The sequence below is a fragment of the Meles meles genome, chromosome 6 (genome assembly GCF_922984935.1).
Source record: "Meles meles chromosome 6, mMelMel3.1 paternal haplotype, whole genome shotgun sequence".
In the NCBI taxonomy this organism is placed as follows: domain Eukaryota; kingdom Metazoa; phylum Chordata; class Mammalia; order Carnivora; family Mustelidae; genus Meles; species Meles meles.
In genome coordinates, this window is record NC_060071.1 from 72,904,714 (window position 1) to 72,923,174 (window position 18,461).

Here is an 18,461-nt window from a genome sequence, read left to right on the forward strand (position 1 = left end):
GCTGCCCACATTCCTCACTCATGGCCACATCACTCTGACCTCTGCTTCTATTGTCATATCACCTTCTCTGACCTCCTGCCTCCCTCTTATAATTACAGTGGACTTACCTGTAAATCCAGGGTACTCATCCTATCCCAAGATCCTTAACCGTATCTCCAAAATTTATTTTACCATGTAAGGTAATATATTCACAGGTTCCAAGGATTAAGACATGGACATATCTGGGGGAAGGGGCATTAATATGCCTGCCACCAGAATTATCTTTTCTCTGCTCAAAACGTCCAGTGCTGCTGCACCTCAAGAGACAAGCAAGTTCTTATAAAGGAATTCAGGGCCCTGCTTGATCTTCACACACTTACCCCATTACAACCACCAAAAGCCCATGGACAGTGAAGCTAATAAAACTTCAGCTTCAGAGCACCTCACTAGCACTTTCATTCCAAAACCCTGGGAGTCACACTAGAACTGTGTTTGTCCAGGAAGTCTTACTGTGTCCAACAACATGGATGGGCCTTGGTGGCATCATGCTAAGTATAATAACTCAGACTAAGAAAGACAAATACTACCTGACTTCACTTATATGTTAAACCGAAACGAACTCACAGAAAAAAGAGACCAGACTACTTGTGGTTATGGGGCAGGGCAAGGAGAGGGAGGCACAAACTTCCGGTTATAAAATAAGTAAGTACCAGGGATATAATGTAAACATGATGACTGTATGATATATGCAGTATGATATACAGGAAAGGTGTTGAGAGTTTTTTTTTTTTTGGAAGATTCTATTTATCTAATAATTTATTTGAGAGTGAGTGAGAGAGCACAGGAGGGGCAGCAGCAGAGAAGAGGGAGAAGCAGGCTCCCCGCTCAGTGGGGAGCCTGATGTGGAGCTTGATCCCAGGACTCTGGGATTATGACCTGAACCAAAGGCAGCCACTTAACCATCTGAGCCACCCAGGAGCCCCAAGAGAATAGATCCTCAGAGTTCTCATCACAATCATAAAACTGCAGCCCCTCAAATGTACAAGGTAACTTACTTAGTATTTGATTTTGTTGACTAGCTTCTTTCTCTCCCCACAAAACTCTAAGCTCCATACAGGTTGAACCTTTTTTTTACTTTTCAAAATCTGTTTTGCTCACAGCTGTATCTGAAAACTTTGGAACAGTTTCTGGCACATAATAGAAATCCAGGCAATACTTGGGAAATAGTTGGATTGGTAGATAAACAAGCAAATAAATGAGTGAATTACCAATCAAAGTTCTCATTGTCATAAGACAACCAAAATTACCACAGTCAAACAAGATCATTCCAGCTAAAATCATTGAAACATGATATTTTCATCAACTTATCGACCTTAAAGAATGTAAATTTACAATTCACAGTAGACAACTGCTGAGTTATTAAGGGTACTTTTCTTTATAGAAAATACCATTTTGGGATTACTTCATAAGCTTTAAGATTTTATTTCACCATTGATGCTTCTCCATGTCCTCATATCAGGGAGATCATATGATAGTTGTCTTTCTCCGATTGACTTATTTCACTAAGCATGATACGCTCTAGTTCCATCCACGTCGTCGCAAATGGCAAGATTTCATTTCTTTTGATGGCTGCATAGTATTCCATTGTGTATATATACCACATCTTCTTGATCCATTCATCTGTTGATGGACATCTAGGTTCTTTCCATAGTCTGGCTATTGTAGACATTGCTGCTATAAACATTCGGGTACACGTGCCCCTTCGGATCACTATGTTTGTATCTTTAGGGTAAATACCCAGTAGTGCAATTGCTGGGTCATAGGGTAGTTCTATTTTCAACATTTTGAGGAACCTCCATGCTGTTTTCCAGAGTGAAAGGTTCAAAGTTAAGCCCAGAAATAAAAATTATAGTTTCCTTTAAATTAAGAAGTTCTGTTTGAACAAATAGCAAGCACAACATTATACAAGAACAAGGTCCAGCAGGGGACTGTAATTCAAATAGCACTTACTAAAACTACTCAAATAATAACAATCACAGCTACAAATAAGAACTTGACATATGCCAGATACTGGCTCAAATACTAAATTAAGGAAGTGTTCTAAGGTTTGGGTCCATGGAAGGGATCTGAAAGTATTTTTAAAATAAGTGACTATAATTCTAGGGATAAAATTAAGGATTTTTCTTTTACAAAACCAAAGTATGACAAATAGAATATTATTGGGAATGCTAAAGAAAGAAATGGAAAACTGGAACAAATGCATTTACAAATAAGTTCTAAGTCTAATAAGTATATATGACATACAATGTTGTTCTAAGTATAATTTTATTATTCACTACAATGAGGTATTCAAAATAGACTCATTTTTGTGTATATGTCATGGCTAATATTTAAACCTGAAAAAACACTGATTTATATATTCCTTAACCATTATTTTCTTATTCAATTCACTATTCTTTATTCCTTATTTATGCTTCCTGATATATTGAAATACTCCTATAACTATTACAGAACAGTAATATTTAATGTATTCTCCTGGTAAGCTTATAAGACATTATTAAAAATGTATTTTTAAGTTTTCCACTACAAAGTGTAAATTGTGTCAGGATCAACTCATCTGCTGAGAACTATAAGAGCTAGATGAAATATACAAAATGTTTGTAAATATTTGAAAATACATAGCCCAAAATCAGACAGAACATGAAAGGCCAAGAACCAGCAAAGTACTGAGATAAACCTGATATTCTCTACCTTTCCCCTTAAGGTAATTTTTAATTCTTCAGCTTCCCAGAGGTGACAGAAGACAACAATTAGAATTCAGAACCTAGCAGGGAAAAGGAGCTTTGGTAACACTCTAAATTTCTAGTTGACTTCTGAAGGACTGCGTTCTAGGAGTAAGAACAAAATTAGATGATGCCTTATAAATACTGAAACCCAGACTCATACTATCTCAGTCTCTGACTGTATCAAGATGATCTTTTCCTTCTCTAATTGTGTCTGAGAGGAAAAGTAAATTCTCCTCAAGGAAGGTAACATTATCCAGATCCCCTACAATTTTTTCATAGGCAAGGTCTAGATTTTAATAATAAATTGGCAAGTATGGCAGGGCACAATATCAAACTATCGAAAACCAAGAGAAAAAAATAGGAAATAGAAACTGACCTACATATGATCTAGATATTGGAACTATCACACATGGACTTTAAAATAGTTATAATTAACATGTACATTAGAATAGATGACAAAATACAAATTACCAAATTACACATAAAACAAAAAACAAAATGTACAGAATTTGAAAATACTAGAATTAAGCATTCAATATAGGAGTTTAACAGCACATTAGACATAGCAGAGGGAATAGTTGTAAATTAGTGATTAGAAAATATAAAAACTGTACAAGGAGGGAAGAAAAAAGTTGAAAATATCAGAAAAAAAGCATAAGCACATAGAGACATGGTAAAAGTTCTCTCAGATGTATAACTGGAGTCCCACAAAGAGACCTGAGAGAATAGGAAGTAGTAACAATATTTGAGGATATTCTGAGAATTTTCCAAATTTCCAAAAGAAATCAAGGTGAAAACTCAGAATCTCTATAAATTGCAAGCTTGTTAAATACAAAGAAAACCATACCTATGCCCAGAATAGTAAAAATGCTGAAAAACAAAAATAAAGTTTTTAAAATAGCCAGAAAACATATCACTTCAACAAAAGAATAACAAGAATGTCAGCTTACTTTTTTTCTTTTTTTAATGTAATTTTATTTTTTCAGTGTTCCAGGATTCATTGCTTATTCACCACACCCAGTGCTCCATGCAATATGTGCCTTCCTTAATACCCACCACCAGGCTCACCCAACCCCCATCCCCCTCACCTCCAAAACTCTCAGTTTATAAACTGTCAGTTTACTTTTTAAAAGAACAAGTGGAGATCTCAATGTGACAGAATGGTACCTTTAAATTGCCAGAAGGAAAGACTACCAATCTGGAGTTCTATGCTCCATAAGAATATTTATCCAGGGGTGCCTGCGTGGCTCAGTGGGTTAAAGCCTCTGCCTTCAGCTCAAGTCATGATTCTGGGATCCAGCCTTGCATCTGGCTCTCTGCTCAGCGGGGAGCCTGCTTCCCTTCCTCTCTCTCTCTCTGCCTGCCTCTCTGCCTAATTGTGATCTCTGTCAAATAAATAAATGAAATCTTTAAAAAAAAATCTTATCCAAATATAAATGCAAAATAAGGTTCTTTTTCCTCATAAAAAGTGATTGAATTCACTACCATTTGTTCCACATTTTTTATAAAAAATGAAAGGAAATCTTCAGGCAGAAGGAGAATTACTCTAGATAGAATCACAGAAATGCAGAAAAATGAAAAAAAAACAACAACTGAAATGTGTAGGCAAATCTACACAAATAATGAACATGTTGACAATAATACATGTTATTTGTTACTGCTGTCTTGTTAGTTTTACAATACACAATGAATTAAATACATGATAACAAAGGAACAGAAATAGATAAGGAAAGTTAAAATGCTCTAAATTCTTACATGGCTCACAGAGTAGTAAAGTACTAAAGTTAATCAAATAGTTATGTCGCAATCCTAAAAATAACCACATAAAGAATATTAAAAGAATGATAAGTAACAAGCTAACAGATGCTTAGAAATGAATAGAAATATTCCATTTCTATTCCTATTTTCTATTTATATTCTAGAAATAGAAAAGCAGTAGAAATATTGCTTATGCAAAGGAAGGCAACAGAAAAAGAAATGTAGAATAATAGTAAGATAATTGATTTAGCCATAAATGTATCAGTAATTGTATTAACAATAAATGAACTAAATACTTCATTTAGAAGTCAAAGTTTGGTGGCTCAGTCATTAAGCTTCTGCCTTTAGCTCAGATCATGATCCCAGGATCATGGAATCAAGTCCCACATCAGGGTCCCTGCTTGGCAGCAAGCCTGCTTCTCCCTCTCCCACTTCCTTTGCTTGTGTTCCCTCTCACACTGTCTCTCTATCTCAAATAAAAATATTTTTTAAATAAATAAATAAAAGTCAAACTCTGTCAAACTGTATTTTTTAAAACCACAATATATCACATCTTAAATTTAAGACATTAAAGGGTTGAAAATAAAAAGAAAAATATATAACATGTAAACATTAATAAAAGGAAATCTGGTATCACTACACAATATCAGATAAAGTAGACTTCAATATATAACAATTGCTAGAGATAAATAGGACCATTCCATAATAATAAAAGATGATTCTTCTAGGAATATATAACTCTAAATTTGTATACATCATAATATAACCTAAAAATATATAAAGCAAAAACTGACAGAACTAAAAGGAGAAATAGACAAAGTTAAGAATATCTTGATAAACTAAAATATGGCTATAATGGTTAATTTTAATGTGTCAATTTGACTGGGCCATGAGGTACCTAGATAGATAGTCAAACAACATTACCCATGTGTCTGTGAGAATCCTAACACGAAAAAGACCTTTAAACATTTGATAATCTTTAATGCACATGGCAGAATAGACACTCTGTTGTTCTAAACTACAGAACAGAATGTAAACTCAAGGATGTGAAATTCTATTGAATATGTCGGAAAATTTACTGTCCAGAGGATGAACTAGCTCTTAAAATACATGCTTGAACATGTTAGAGTAAGGAATCAAAGAAAATATTCAGCAACACTACAGGAATAGATTGTCAAGTTGGAAGAAAATTTGGACAAGATGATTTTGAAGACCCTCCTAATTCTCAGGTTTTATCATTCTATACAACCTAAAACTATATTAACAGAATGATTAGATTAAAAGAGTAGCAATTAGAAATAAGGTAGAACATTTAGGAAAGATGTCACGATGGACACCACAGATTTCAAAGTTATCTCCACAGAGATGAGTGGAAGCCATGATGGAAGAGCACCCCTCTGAGGAACACATTATACAGACAGAAGAGGATAGAAGACTGAACCAGGGACAATTCCACCACTGAGGTCCAGTGAAGGAGACAGGGTCATAGCAGTCTGAGAAGCAAGAATTTCCACAAGAGTCGTGAAGACCAAGGAAAAAGAGTGTTCAAGAAGAGAATATATACCCCACCTCCAAATCCACAGAGAGGTAATAAAGGGTGGTGTTGAGGAACAGCGCCTTTAGAGAGGCTCCAGTGACTGGCGATTTTTTTAATAGCAGCCCAAACTAGACTATATCCTGAGTAATAAAACACCAGATTGCTCAAAGCCTACATAATACCTCAAATAGAGCAGCACACAACTTTTGGAAGTATATGAGAGCCAGAAGAAATCTCTTTTCTACACTTTCTATTTGTCACTGTGCACAATGACTATGATAGCAAATTTTCAAGTATATAGTGTACTCTCTGTACAAAGAAAAAAAAAAGACTTTTTTTTCAAAGAAATTTAAGCGCAGCATAAAAATCTAGACCACAAGGTGGACTAAGAATACCAATGCTACCTCTTCCTTCCCTCCCAGTTAAAAAGCTTATGAACGAACAATGGGGTAACTTATGTCCTACAATACTTAGGATGAGAAACAAATATTTAGTGTCTGGAATAATTTCTATCATGTTTTGGCACAGAAACTTAGTAAAGTGAAATGGAATGGATTAGGCATTTCTCCCTCATCTCTAGTGGTACCAAATAAAATTTCCCATGTCCCTCTAGATACCAAAAAGTTATGAAAATGTGCACGAGAACTAATTAGAAAATACTAAGCCCAGCGGTGCCTAGGTGGCTTAGTCGGTTAAGCATCTGCCTTTGGCTCAAGTCATGATCCCAGAGTCCTGGGATCTAGCCCCACATTGGGCTCCCTATTCAGCAGGGAATTGGCTTCTCCCAAACCCCCACCCCTGCTCATGTTCTCTCTTGCTCTCTGTCTCTCTCAAATAAATAAATTTTTTAAATCTTCATTAAAAAGAGGAAGAAAGAAAAGAAAATAATAACCCCAAAGTTCTAAGAGTTTTTGTAAAACTAACACTGTCTTAGTATGTCACTGACTGGCAAGTACTAATTATCACTTCATTCTAATGACATCATTTTTGGTTTACTAAGAAAATAGAAGGTTTTGAAAAAATTATATCCATTTTTTTAAACAAATTATGTATCAGAAACCAAGTTCAAGGGGGTACCTGGGTGGCTCAGTGGGTTAAGCCTCTGCCTTCGGCTCAGGTCACGATCTCAGGACTGGGATCAAGCCCGACACAGGGCTCTCTGCTCTGCAGGGAGCCTGCTTCCCCCACTCTCTCTGTCTGCCTCTCTGCCTACTTGTGATCTCTGTCTGTCAAATAAATAAATAAATAAATCTTTAAAAAAAAAAAAGATAGAAAGAAACCAAGTTCAAACAAAAATTAATACCTTCACAAGTATAATTGCAAAAGTACTTAATGAACTTTTGGATTTGTTGTTTTTCCATAAGGAATAAACACAAGCAGAAATAACACTCCTTAAACACATACATTAATATACATGTACTTTTATATGCATTGATATGGTGGCTATGGGGGTAGGTTCCATTTTACATATCTTTCATATCACCAATCTTCTACTGCAGGACCAACCCACTATCTGATAAGTAGTATAAGCTCGCAATAATGCCTAAGAAGCTGGAATATAAATTCCAACCAAAAAGCTATTTATTTTGTAAGCACAATAGATACATCACCTAGGGCCCATAATACTTTGAGGGACACAAAAATATTCAAATTTTTATTTTAAAATCAGAAGAAAAAATGAATATAACAATGGATTCATAATAATAAACTTAACCTGGATTGCATGTCTTTATAACCATACAACTGTAAAATATACTTTTTAATATTTTTTGGAGGAAGGAGCCAACAAATACCAATGATAGACATAATATGACCTACTCCACACCCCCATAAACATACGGCGGAATTCCCTGTGAAGTCATGCATGCTAGGTCCACAACCTCCACATTTTGGAACCTGGAACAACTTCCGCCAGTTTAAAGACAGCCTGTAAACCGCAAGACTAAAGAATCATGGGTAATAGGGAGGGCACGTTTTGCATGGAGCACTGGGTGTTGTGCAAAAACAATGAATACTGTTACGCTGAAAAAATAAATTAAAAAAAACATTTAGATTAAAGTACCACCATTAATTCTTTTTACAGTGAGGAAACCATACTGAAAAATTTCACAACAGATATTTATATCAAATCACTACAATGTATATTGTGTATGTCTTGCAATTTATATGTTATACTTCAATAAAGCTGAAATAAAAAATAAAAAAAATAATAAAGACAGCCTGTAATTATCCACCTCTCTTTCTTCCTATGTTACCAAACTATATGAAATCTCATTTAAGGATTTTACACAAGAATAATGGTCTTCATACACTTGGAAATGATTTGTCTTGGACCTCCCATATGACCTACATAGAAAGAACATTTACCAAGAACAGAGAACTTTGGAGAAGATGGCACAGGAGGAGAACCATAAGCTCACTTTGTCCCCAGAGAAACAAATCAGGTAACACCCACATGAGTGTAAACAACCCAGAAACCACTAGAAGGCTGGCAGAACTGACTATCCAGGGCTAAAGGCAGAAAAGAGGACACATCAAAGAGGATAGGAAAGGCAGAGGCATGATCAGGATCTCAAAAGATCTATGGGACTATTCATGGAAGGGGAGGGACACCATGGGTGCAAGAACTGGAAAGAAACAGACCCTCACAACAGGCACTCCAGGTCCACAGAATTCCTATAACATTTGGCTTTGAAAAAGAGAGGGGCATAATTTCTCAAGTTCTTATAATCAGCAAAGCATAACAACTGGAACTTAAAAATCAACCTGTTCCACTCTGTAGAGCATGAAGAGAGCCCCTAACCTAAAAGAGATAGCACAACAAACATGCCAAAGGACATACATAACCTGAAGTTTACAGGAACATGACTTGTTTATTAATCTCAGAAAATGTACTGGAGAAGCAATAGTCCTTGGGAGACTTCTCAAGGAACACAGGAGCTAGTGGACATTAATTCCCTCCCCTCCCCTCAGCCTAGACACAGGGATCCCTACAGGAACCAGCATAGCACCAACACCTGCTATCTAGCTTGCTAACAGCTATGCCCTGCTGCTGCATTCTCCAGGGTCCTGTCCCTCCAGCCATGTTCTCACTCAAACCAGACCCAGACACAATTTTGTTAACACCAGTGCCCCACCCCCAGCACTTCTGTGGATCTGCCCCTTCCAATATGTCCCTGACCAGAACCCACCCAAATTGATGTCACAAACCTGGCAGTGTGCAAGCAGCCCAAGAGGGGCTGGCAGCACTCCAAAGTAATTCCTGTCCCCAGGGAGAGGGGACAATAACCACACAGACCCTTTCAACTATGGCCCCAGGCAGACATGTGGTCTGACTACAGGTTCCACCCACAAACTTTTTGAGGGGACAATGCAGGGAATGTGCTCTCCAGTTTGGAGCAATTCCATCTCTGGCAAATGCCTAGTCTGACTCAACTTAAGCCGAAGGTAGCCCCAGCCTGACCCACTAACAACAGGAACCAAATCCTGCCCACTACAGGCAAAGAGGGCCATTGCAGATGACTAGACTGAAGACAAATGTGGTTCAGCCACAAGAGCATGGTGCACACAATGCACATAGGAAATATCTCTGAAGCACTAGTTTCTGGTGAAGAAGGGACATTGCAGTGGACAGCACTAAAGGACCTTTTCTTCATAATGCCACTACTTTCAAGAGCAGAAGATCTTGCTAACACATAGAAACAGACACAGAGAGTTACATAAAATGAGGAGACAGAGGAATGTGCCCTGAATGAAACAATAGGACAAAATCACAGCAAGAGACCTAAACAAAATGGAGATAAGTAATACACCTGATAGAGAATTTAAAGTAATGGTGGAAAAGATACTCACTGGACCCGAGCAAAGAATGGAGGACTTCCCTGAGACCCTCAACTAAGAGAAAAAGAATTTTAAAAAGAACCAATCAGAGATGAAGAACTCAATAACTGAAATTAAAAATACATTAGATGGAACAAGAAAAAAATACACTACATGGAATAAATAGTAGACTAAAGGAAGAAGAACAGATTATCTACCTAGAGGTCAGAGTAATGGAAAATAATCAAGCTGAACAGGAGAGAGAAAAAGTAATTTAAAAAAAATGAAAATAGACTTAGGGAACTCAGTCCCCATCAAGCATAATAATATTTGCAATATAGGGACCCCAGAAGGAGAAGAGAGAGAAAAGGAGGAAGAAAATTAATTTGAAGAAATAATACCTGAGAACTCCTCATATCTGGGAAGGAAAGAGAAATCCACCTGCACAGAGAGCCCCAACAAAATCAACCCAAGGAGGCCCACAATAAGGCACATAGTAATTCAAATGGCAAAAATAATGACAAGGAAACACTTGAAAAGCAGAAAGAGAAAACAGTGACATACAAGGGAAACCCCAGAAGGCTATCAGCTGATTTTTTGGCAGACATTTTGTAGGACAGAAGGAAGTGGCATGATACATTCAGTGATGAGAGGAAAAACAAACAAACAAAAAAAGAAAACAACAACAACAAAAAAACTACAGCTAAGAATACTATCCAGCAAGACGATCATTCAGAATAGAAAGATAGATAAAGAATTTCTCAAACAAAAACAAAGGAATTTATACCACTAACCTAGCCCCACAAGAAATGTTAAAGGAGACTTGCTGTGTAGAAAGGAAAACCACAAGTACGAGTGAGAGAAGTAGGAAATGCAAAAGCAATAAAAAATAGGTTCATTTTTAAAAATCAGTCAAGAGATCACAAAATGAAAAGATAGAAATTATGACACCATATATCTGAAACCTGGGCAGGGAGGTGGTGAGAAGACTAAAGAATGGGTTCACAATTAAGCAACCATCAACTATTATAAACCACTACAGGCATTAAGATGTCATATATAACCTAACAGTAACCACAAAAAACTGATAATATATATGCAAAAAATAAGAGAAAGGAATCCAGGTATATCATTAAAGAAAAACAGCAAACTGTAAAAGAGAGCAAGAAAAGAAAGGAACAGAAGAGAATTAGAAAAACCACCATAAAACAACTAACAAAACAGAAAAAAGTATATACATATCAATATTTACTTTGTAAATAGAATAAATGTTCCATTCTTACTGCTTTTATTCAACATAGTGCTGCAAGTCCTAGCCACAGCAGTCAGGCAACATAAAGAAACAAAAGTCATCCAAATTGATAAGAGAGAGGAAAACTTTCCCTATTCGTATATGACATGATACTATATGTAGAAAACCCTAAAGACTCCAGCAAAAAACTACTAGAGACGGAGCACCTGGGTGGCTCACTCAGACACTCAGTCAAGTGGCTGCCTTCAGCTCATGTCATGATCCCGGAGTGCTGGGATTGAGCCCCACATCAGGCTCTCTGCTCAGCAGAGAGTCTGCATCTCCTTCTGCACCCCCTTCACCCATGCTCATGTTCACTCACATTCTTTCTCTCAAATAAATAAAATCTTTTAAAAAACTACTAGAACTAATAAACAAATTCAATAAAGTCACAGGATTAAAAAATTAATATACAGAAATATATTACATTTCTATCACTAACAATAAAGTAGCAGAAAGAGGAAGTAAAAAAACAGTCCCATTTATAATTGCACCAAAAATAATAAAATACTTACGTATAAACTTAACCAGAGAAGTGAAAATCTTGTACTCTGGAAACTATTAAAATGTTCATGACAGAAATTGAATTTAACACAAATGAAAAGATATTCTTTTGTGTGTGAATATAAGAATATTGTTAAAATGTCCATAGTACCCAAAGCAAATTTAATGCAATCCCTATCAAAATGCCAAAAACATTTTTCACAGAACTAGAATAATCTTTTTTTTTTAATTTTTTGAAAGATTTGTTTATTTACTTATTTTTTGACAGATAGATCACAAGTAGGCAGAGAGGCAGGCACAGAGAGAGGAGGAAGCAGGCTTCCTGCTGAGCAGAGAGCCGGATATGGGGCTCGATCCCAGGACCCTGGGATCATGACCTGAGCTGAAGGCAGAGGCTTTAACCCACTGAGCCACCCAGGTGCCCCAGAACTAGAATAATCTTAAAATTTGTATTGAAAGATCCTGAGTACCAAAGCAATCTTGAAAGAGAAGAACAAAACTGGAAGTATCAAACCCCAAATTTCAAGATATACCACAATCCAATAATAATCAAAAAAGTATGATACTGGCACAAAAAATAGACATATAGATCAATGGAACAGAATAGAAAACCCAGAAAAAAACTATAATTATATGATCAAATAATTTTTGACAAAGCAGGAAAGAATATGCAATGGGGAAAAAAGACATTCTCTTCAAAAAATTGTGTTGGGAAAAGTGGATCACTACAGCCAAAAGAATGAAATTGGACCACTTTCTCACACCATACACAAAAATAAACTCAAAATGGATCAAGGACTTAATTGTAAAACCTGAAACCATAAAAATTCTAGAAGAGAGCACAAGCAGTAATTTCTGGGACATTAGCAGTAGTAATATTATTCTAGATATATCTCCTAAGGCAAGGGAAATGAAAGCAAAAATAAACTACTGAGACTACATCAAAATAAAAAGCTTCTGCACAGCAAAGGAAACAATCAACAAAACTAAGAATACAGCCTACTGAATGCAAGAAGTTATTTGCAAATGATATATCCAATAAAGGGTTAGTATCCGAAATATATAAAGAACTTATACAACTCAATGCCAAGAAAAAAACAAATAATCTAATTTAAAAATGGGCAGAAGACATGAACAGACATTTCTCCAAGGGAAGACATACAGGTGGCCAACAGACAAATGAAAAGATAATCATCACTCATCATCAAGGAAATTCAAATCAAGACCATGATGAGCTAACACCTCACACCTGTCAGAACGGCTAAAATCAAAATCACAAGAAACAACTATTTATGGTGAGAGTGTAGAGAAAAAGGAACCCTTGTGTAGTGTTAGTAGGAATGCAAAATGGTGTAGCTACTGAAGAAAACAATATGGAGGTTCTTCAAAAAATTAAAAATGGAATTACCATATGATCCAGTAACTCCACTACTGGATATTTAACTAAAGAATATGAAAACACTAATTTGAAGGGATACATGCACCCCTGTTTATTGCAGCATTATTTACATTGCCAAACTGTGAAAGCAGTTCAGTGTCCTTTGGTAGATGACTGGATAATGCAGTGGTATATATACCTAATATAATATTATTCAACCATAAAAAAAGAATGAAATCCTGACATTTGCAGTGGCATGGACAGAGCCAGAAAGTATAATGCTAAGGAAAATAAATCAGTCACAGAAAGTCAAATACCTGATGATTTCGCCCACTTGTGGAATTTAAGAAACAAAATTAAATGAACAAAGAAAAAAGGGACAAACTAAAAACAGACTTTTAACTATAGAGAACAAACTGATGGTTACCAGAGGCCAGGGGTGGGTAATGGGTGAAATAGATAAAAGAAATTAAGAGTACACTTATGATGAGCACTGAGTAATGTATAGAATTGTTGAATCACTGTATCATACACCTGAAACTAATATAACACTGTATGTTAACTACACTGGAATTAATATTTAAAAGAGCAAACAGAAAAATATTTATGAAAAAAAATCAAACAGAACATAGACTCTAATTATAATGTTTGAAATATCTGAGTCAATTAGCTGGAATTTTTTATATCTTGAAGAATGTGAGATTTATGTGAATATGGTATTAACAAATAATGAAGCATATACAGGAGAAAATTATTATTTCCCCATAATATCATGCTCAGCTTGTTATATTTTCATATTTATCACCCATGGCCCAAGCTTCCTGATGATGTTGTGGAAGTTTATATAAATGAAGTACACATTTGTTGCAGATATTCAATATCTCATTGAGGTAAAATAGCACTTCATGATTTTTCCCCCTAACAACCCCAGGCTGATTAGAAGTTCTCTAGTCTGGGTTCCCCCGGCAAATATACCACTTGTAGCAATGTTTAGCAAACTTTTTTTTTTAATATTTTATTTATGTATTTGACAGAGAGAGATCACAAGTAGATAGAGAGGCAGGCAGAGAGAGAGAGAGGGAAGCAGGCTCCCTGCTGAGCAGAGAGCCCGATGCGGGACTCGATCCCAGGACCCTGAGATCACGACCTGAGCCAAAGGCAGTGGCTTAACCCACTGAGCCACCCAGACACCCGCAAACTATTTTTAAGTTATCGTTGTTACTATAAACTTAACAATTGTGTGAGGATACACACATTTTATTGGAATGTAAAAATCTACATTTTTACATGGTTGAAGGTTGGCACTTCCTAGCATATCACAGGGGCTCGAAATATTTGTTGACTGACTGCATAGCAAATGAGTAAGTTATACTAGTTCTCCAGTCTATGATGGAATCTGTAGGAACTGATGTAATCCAAAGATGGGTCGTTCCCTATCATGATGATGCTGTTGGTGTCAGTTCTCTCTGAGAATCTGTCACAAAGCAGATATAGACCCACATACGTGGCCAAAACATTTAGCTTCATTACACAGCAATCACTAGTGATTTGTAAAATGAAATTCTGTATTAGGAAGACCAGAAAGTTGCATTCCTCATTAAAAACACTGTCAGTAAAGTCATTGCCCATTACAACATGGGGGGGTAGGGGGATAGGAGAAGAATAAATGAAACAAGATGGGATTGGGAGGGAGACAAACCATAAATGACTCTTAATCTCACAGATTTTTTTTTAATTTTGGTGCCAAATCTATTTAGCAGTTGGACTGGACTTTTCCAAAATTCTATATAATGAAAAACAGTTCTAAATTTAAAAGAAAATAAAGGAATTAAATGCCAAACACAATGTCTGAACATCTATTAGACATTGTACAAAGATTAAAAACCAGCTCTAAGAGATAAGATTTTACAGACAAATGGAGGAATTGAAAAATGGAATCTATGTTATTTATCAATGTTATATTCCTAGGGTATAGTGACAATATTGTGGTTATACAGAATGTCCTTGTTCTTAGAAGATTCTTCCAGGAATACAAAGATGATTCATATCCACGAATCAACCAGTATAACACACCACATTAATAAAATGAAGGATAAATATCATATGATCATATGTAAATGCAGAGAAAGCATTCAACAAAATTTTTCAATCATTCATGATAAAAACTTCAACAAAGTGGGTATAGAGGGCACATATCTCAACATGAAAAAGGCCATGTATAACAAACCCAGAGTTAACATCATCCTTAGTGGTGAAAAGCTGAAAATGTTTCCCCTAAGGTCAGGAGCAAGACAAGGATGTCCACTCTTGCCACTTTTATTTAACATAATACCGGAAGTCCTAGTTACAACAACCAAATAAGGAAAAGAAATTAAATACATCCAAATTGGTAAGGAAGAAATAAAATTGTCACTATTTGCAGATAACAATGGACAACTGGGATTATACCAAACTAAAAGGCTTCTGCCCAGTGAAGAAAACCATTAACAAAATGAAAAGACAGGGATGCCTGGGTGGTGCAATTAAGCATCTGACTCTTGGTTTTGGCTCAGGTTGTGATCTCAGAGTTGTGAGATCGAGCCCCAATATCTGCTAAAGTTTCTCTCTTCCTCTCCCTCTAACCCTCACCACCCCAGCTTCCTCTAAATTACATTTTTAAATCTTGAAGGAAGAAAAGAAAAGAAAAGAAAAGCAGGTAGGGAGGAAGGAAGGAAAAAAGAAAAACAACCTACTGAATGGGAGAAGATATTTATAAATGATGTATCTGGTAAGGGGTTAATATAAGAACTCATACAACTCAAGATTTAAAAAAATCAGATTAAAAATGGGCAGAGGACCTGAATAAAAATTTTCCCAAAGAATATATACAGATGGCCAAGAGGCACTTGACAAGATGTTCAACATCACTAAGAATCAGGGAATTGCAAATCAAAACCACAATGAGATATCACCTTACAACCATCAGAGTAGGTAGAATCAAAAAGACAAGAAATAAGTGTTGGTGAGGATATGGAGAAAAGGGAATTCTCATGCATTGTTTGTGGGCAAGTAAATTAGTACCACTACTATGAAAAATGGTACAGAGGTTTCCCAAAAGATTAAAAATACAAATACCTATAATCCAGCAATTCCACCTCTGGTTATTTACCCCAAGAAAACAAAAACCCTAATTCAAAAAGATATATGAATTCCTATGTTTATTGCAGTATTACTCATAATACCCAAAGTGAAAGCAACCTAAGTGCCCACCAATAGATGAACGGATAAAGATATGCTACACACACACACACTCTCTCTCTCTCTCACAGAAATACTATTCAGCCATTAGAAAGAATGAAATCTTGTCATTTGTGACAACATGTGTGGACCTAGTTTAGTGAAATAAGTCCGACAAAAACAAATACTATATGATTTTACTTACATGTGGAATCTAAAAACAAATGAATAAACAAAGCGAAATAGAAACAGACTCATAAATACAGAGAACAAACTGGTGGTTTCCAAAGGGAAGTGGGGATGAGGAGATGGGCAAATAGGTGAAGAGGATTAAAAAGTACAAACTTTGAAGAAGTCCAAGAATATAACGTATTGCATAGTGACTACAGTAATATAATAACTTTGCATGATGGATGGCAATTACTTATGATAAGCATTTCATAATATATATAAGTATCAATTCACTATGTTATATAACTGGAACTAATATTGTATGTCAACTATACTTCAATTAAAAATGATTTTTTAAAGGGCACAAGGGAACTTTTGGGGGTGATAGAAATGTTCTATATCTTGTTTTAGGGTGGTAATTAGACAGGTGTATACCACTGTCAAAATTCAAACTGAACAATTAAGATTTATGTGGGGTTTTTATATATAAATTACATGTTCACAAAATAAAATGAAGTGAATTTTTTTTTATTTTTTTATTTTTGTTTATTTATTTGACAGAGAGAAATCCAAGTAGGCAGAAAGGCAGGCAGAGAAAGAGGGGGGAAGCAGGCTTCTGGCTGAGCAGAGAGCCCGATACCGGGCTCAATCCCAGGACCCTGGGATCATGACCTGAGCCAAAGGCAGAGGTTTAACCCACTGAGCCACTCAGGTGCCCCTGAAGTGAAATTAAAAGTAAAATAAAAATTAAGTCATGTTCACTTTGTCATCTGAAGAGCTTACCAAGTGATTTCTTTTGACTGCAGAACATTATTATATCTGTTTATGTTCACCAGGTTTCACCAGTTGGCCTACATAGGAAACAAGAAAAGTATACAACATCAGTATTTTTTTTGACATTTTAAATTTATTTATTTATTTTTTCAGCGTAACAGTATGCATTGTTTTTGCACCACACCCAGTGCTCCATGCAATATGTGCCCTCCCTATTACCCACCACCTGGTTCCCCCAACCTCCCACCCCCATCCCTTCAAAACCCTCAGGTTGTTTTTCAGAGTCCATAGTCTCTTATGGTTCACCTCGCCTTCCAATTTCCCTCAACTTCCTTCTCCTCTCCATCTCCCAATGTCCTCCATGTCATTTGTTATGCTCCACAAATAAGTGAAACCAAATGATACTTGACTCTCTCTGCTTGAATTATTTCACTCAGCATAATCACTTCCAGTCCCGTCCACATTGCTACAAAAGTTGGGTATTCATCCTTTCTTTTTCTTTTTTTTTATAAACATATAATGTATTTTTTTTATTTTTTTATTTTTTCAGCATAACAGTATTCATTGTTTTTGCACAACACCCAGTGCTCCATGCAAAACGTGCCCTCCCTATTACCCACCACCTGTTCCCCCAACCTCCCACCCCGACCCTTCAAAACCCTCAGGTTGTTTTTCAGAGTCCATAGTCTCTTATGGTTCGCCTCCCCTTCCAATTTTTTTTTAATAAACATATAATGTATTTTTATCCCCAGGGGTACAGGTCTGTGAATTGCCAGGTTTACACACTTCACAGCACTCACGATAGCACATACCCTCCCCAGTGTCCATAACCCCCTCCCCCTCTCCCAACCCCACCTCCCCCCCGCAACCCCCAGTTTGTTTTGTGAGATTAAGAGTCATTTATGGTTTGTCTCCCTCCCAATCCCATCTTGTTTCATTTATTCTTCTCCTATCCCTCTAACCCCCCATTACAACATCAGTATTTTAAAAATGTTCATTAACCACAAGTTTCTACCTTTTAATTTTCTTCCTAGTCAAATCTAGATGACTAGGAGTCATTGGCACAATAATGCATAACAGATTCCACTTACCACGTTTAAATTTAACTGGATAAAAATAATTTTACACAAAAGTAATCTATTTGTATTATATGCTATGTGAAACAACAGAAGATAAGCTCAAGTGTGCCATTCAATTTGGCATTAAAATTGAGCCAAATTTTTTTTAATTTTTTAATTTTTTGATAAA

The 18,461-nt window shown here is 36.1% G+C and overlaps 1 protein-coding gene across 9 annotated transcripts in view; it reads right to left on the minus strand.

Moving 5' to 3' along the window:
• Positions 1-18,461, minus strand: part of ATP8B4 (ATPase phospholipid transporting 8B4 (putative)) — a 289,860-nt gene that overhangs the window by 230,560 nt on the left and 40,839 nt on the right. For all 9 annotated transcript variants that reach the window (XM_046009963.1, XM_046009960.1, XM_046009964.1 and 6 more), the window contains exon 2: positions 17,223-17,290. In XM_046009963.1, the coding sequence (XP_045865919.1) occupies positions 17,223-17,250 (28 nt within the window). In that variant the 5' untranslated portion in view covers positions 17,251-17,290. The remainder of the gene's footprint in view (positions 1-17,222; positions 17,291-18,461) is intronic.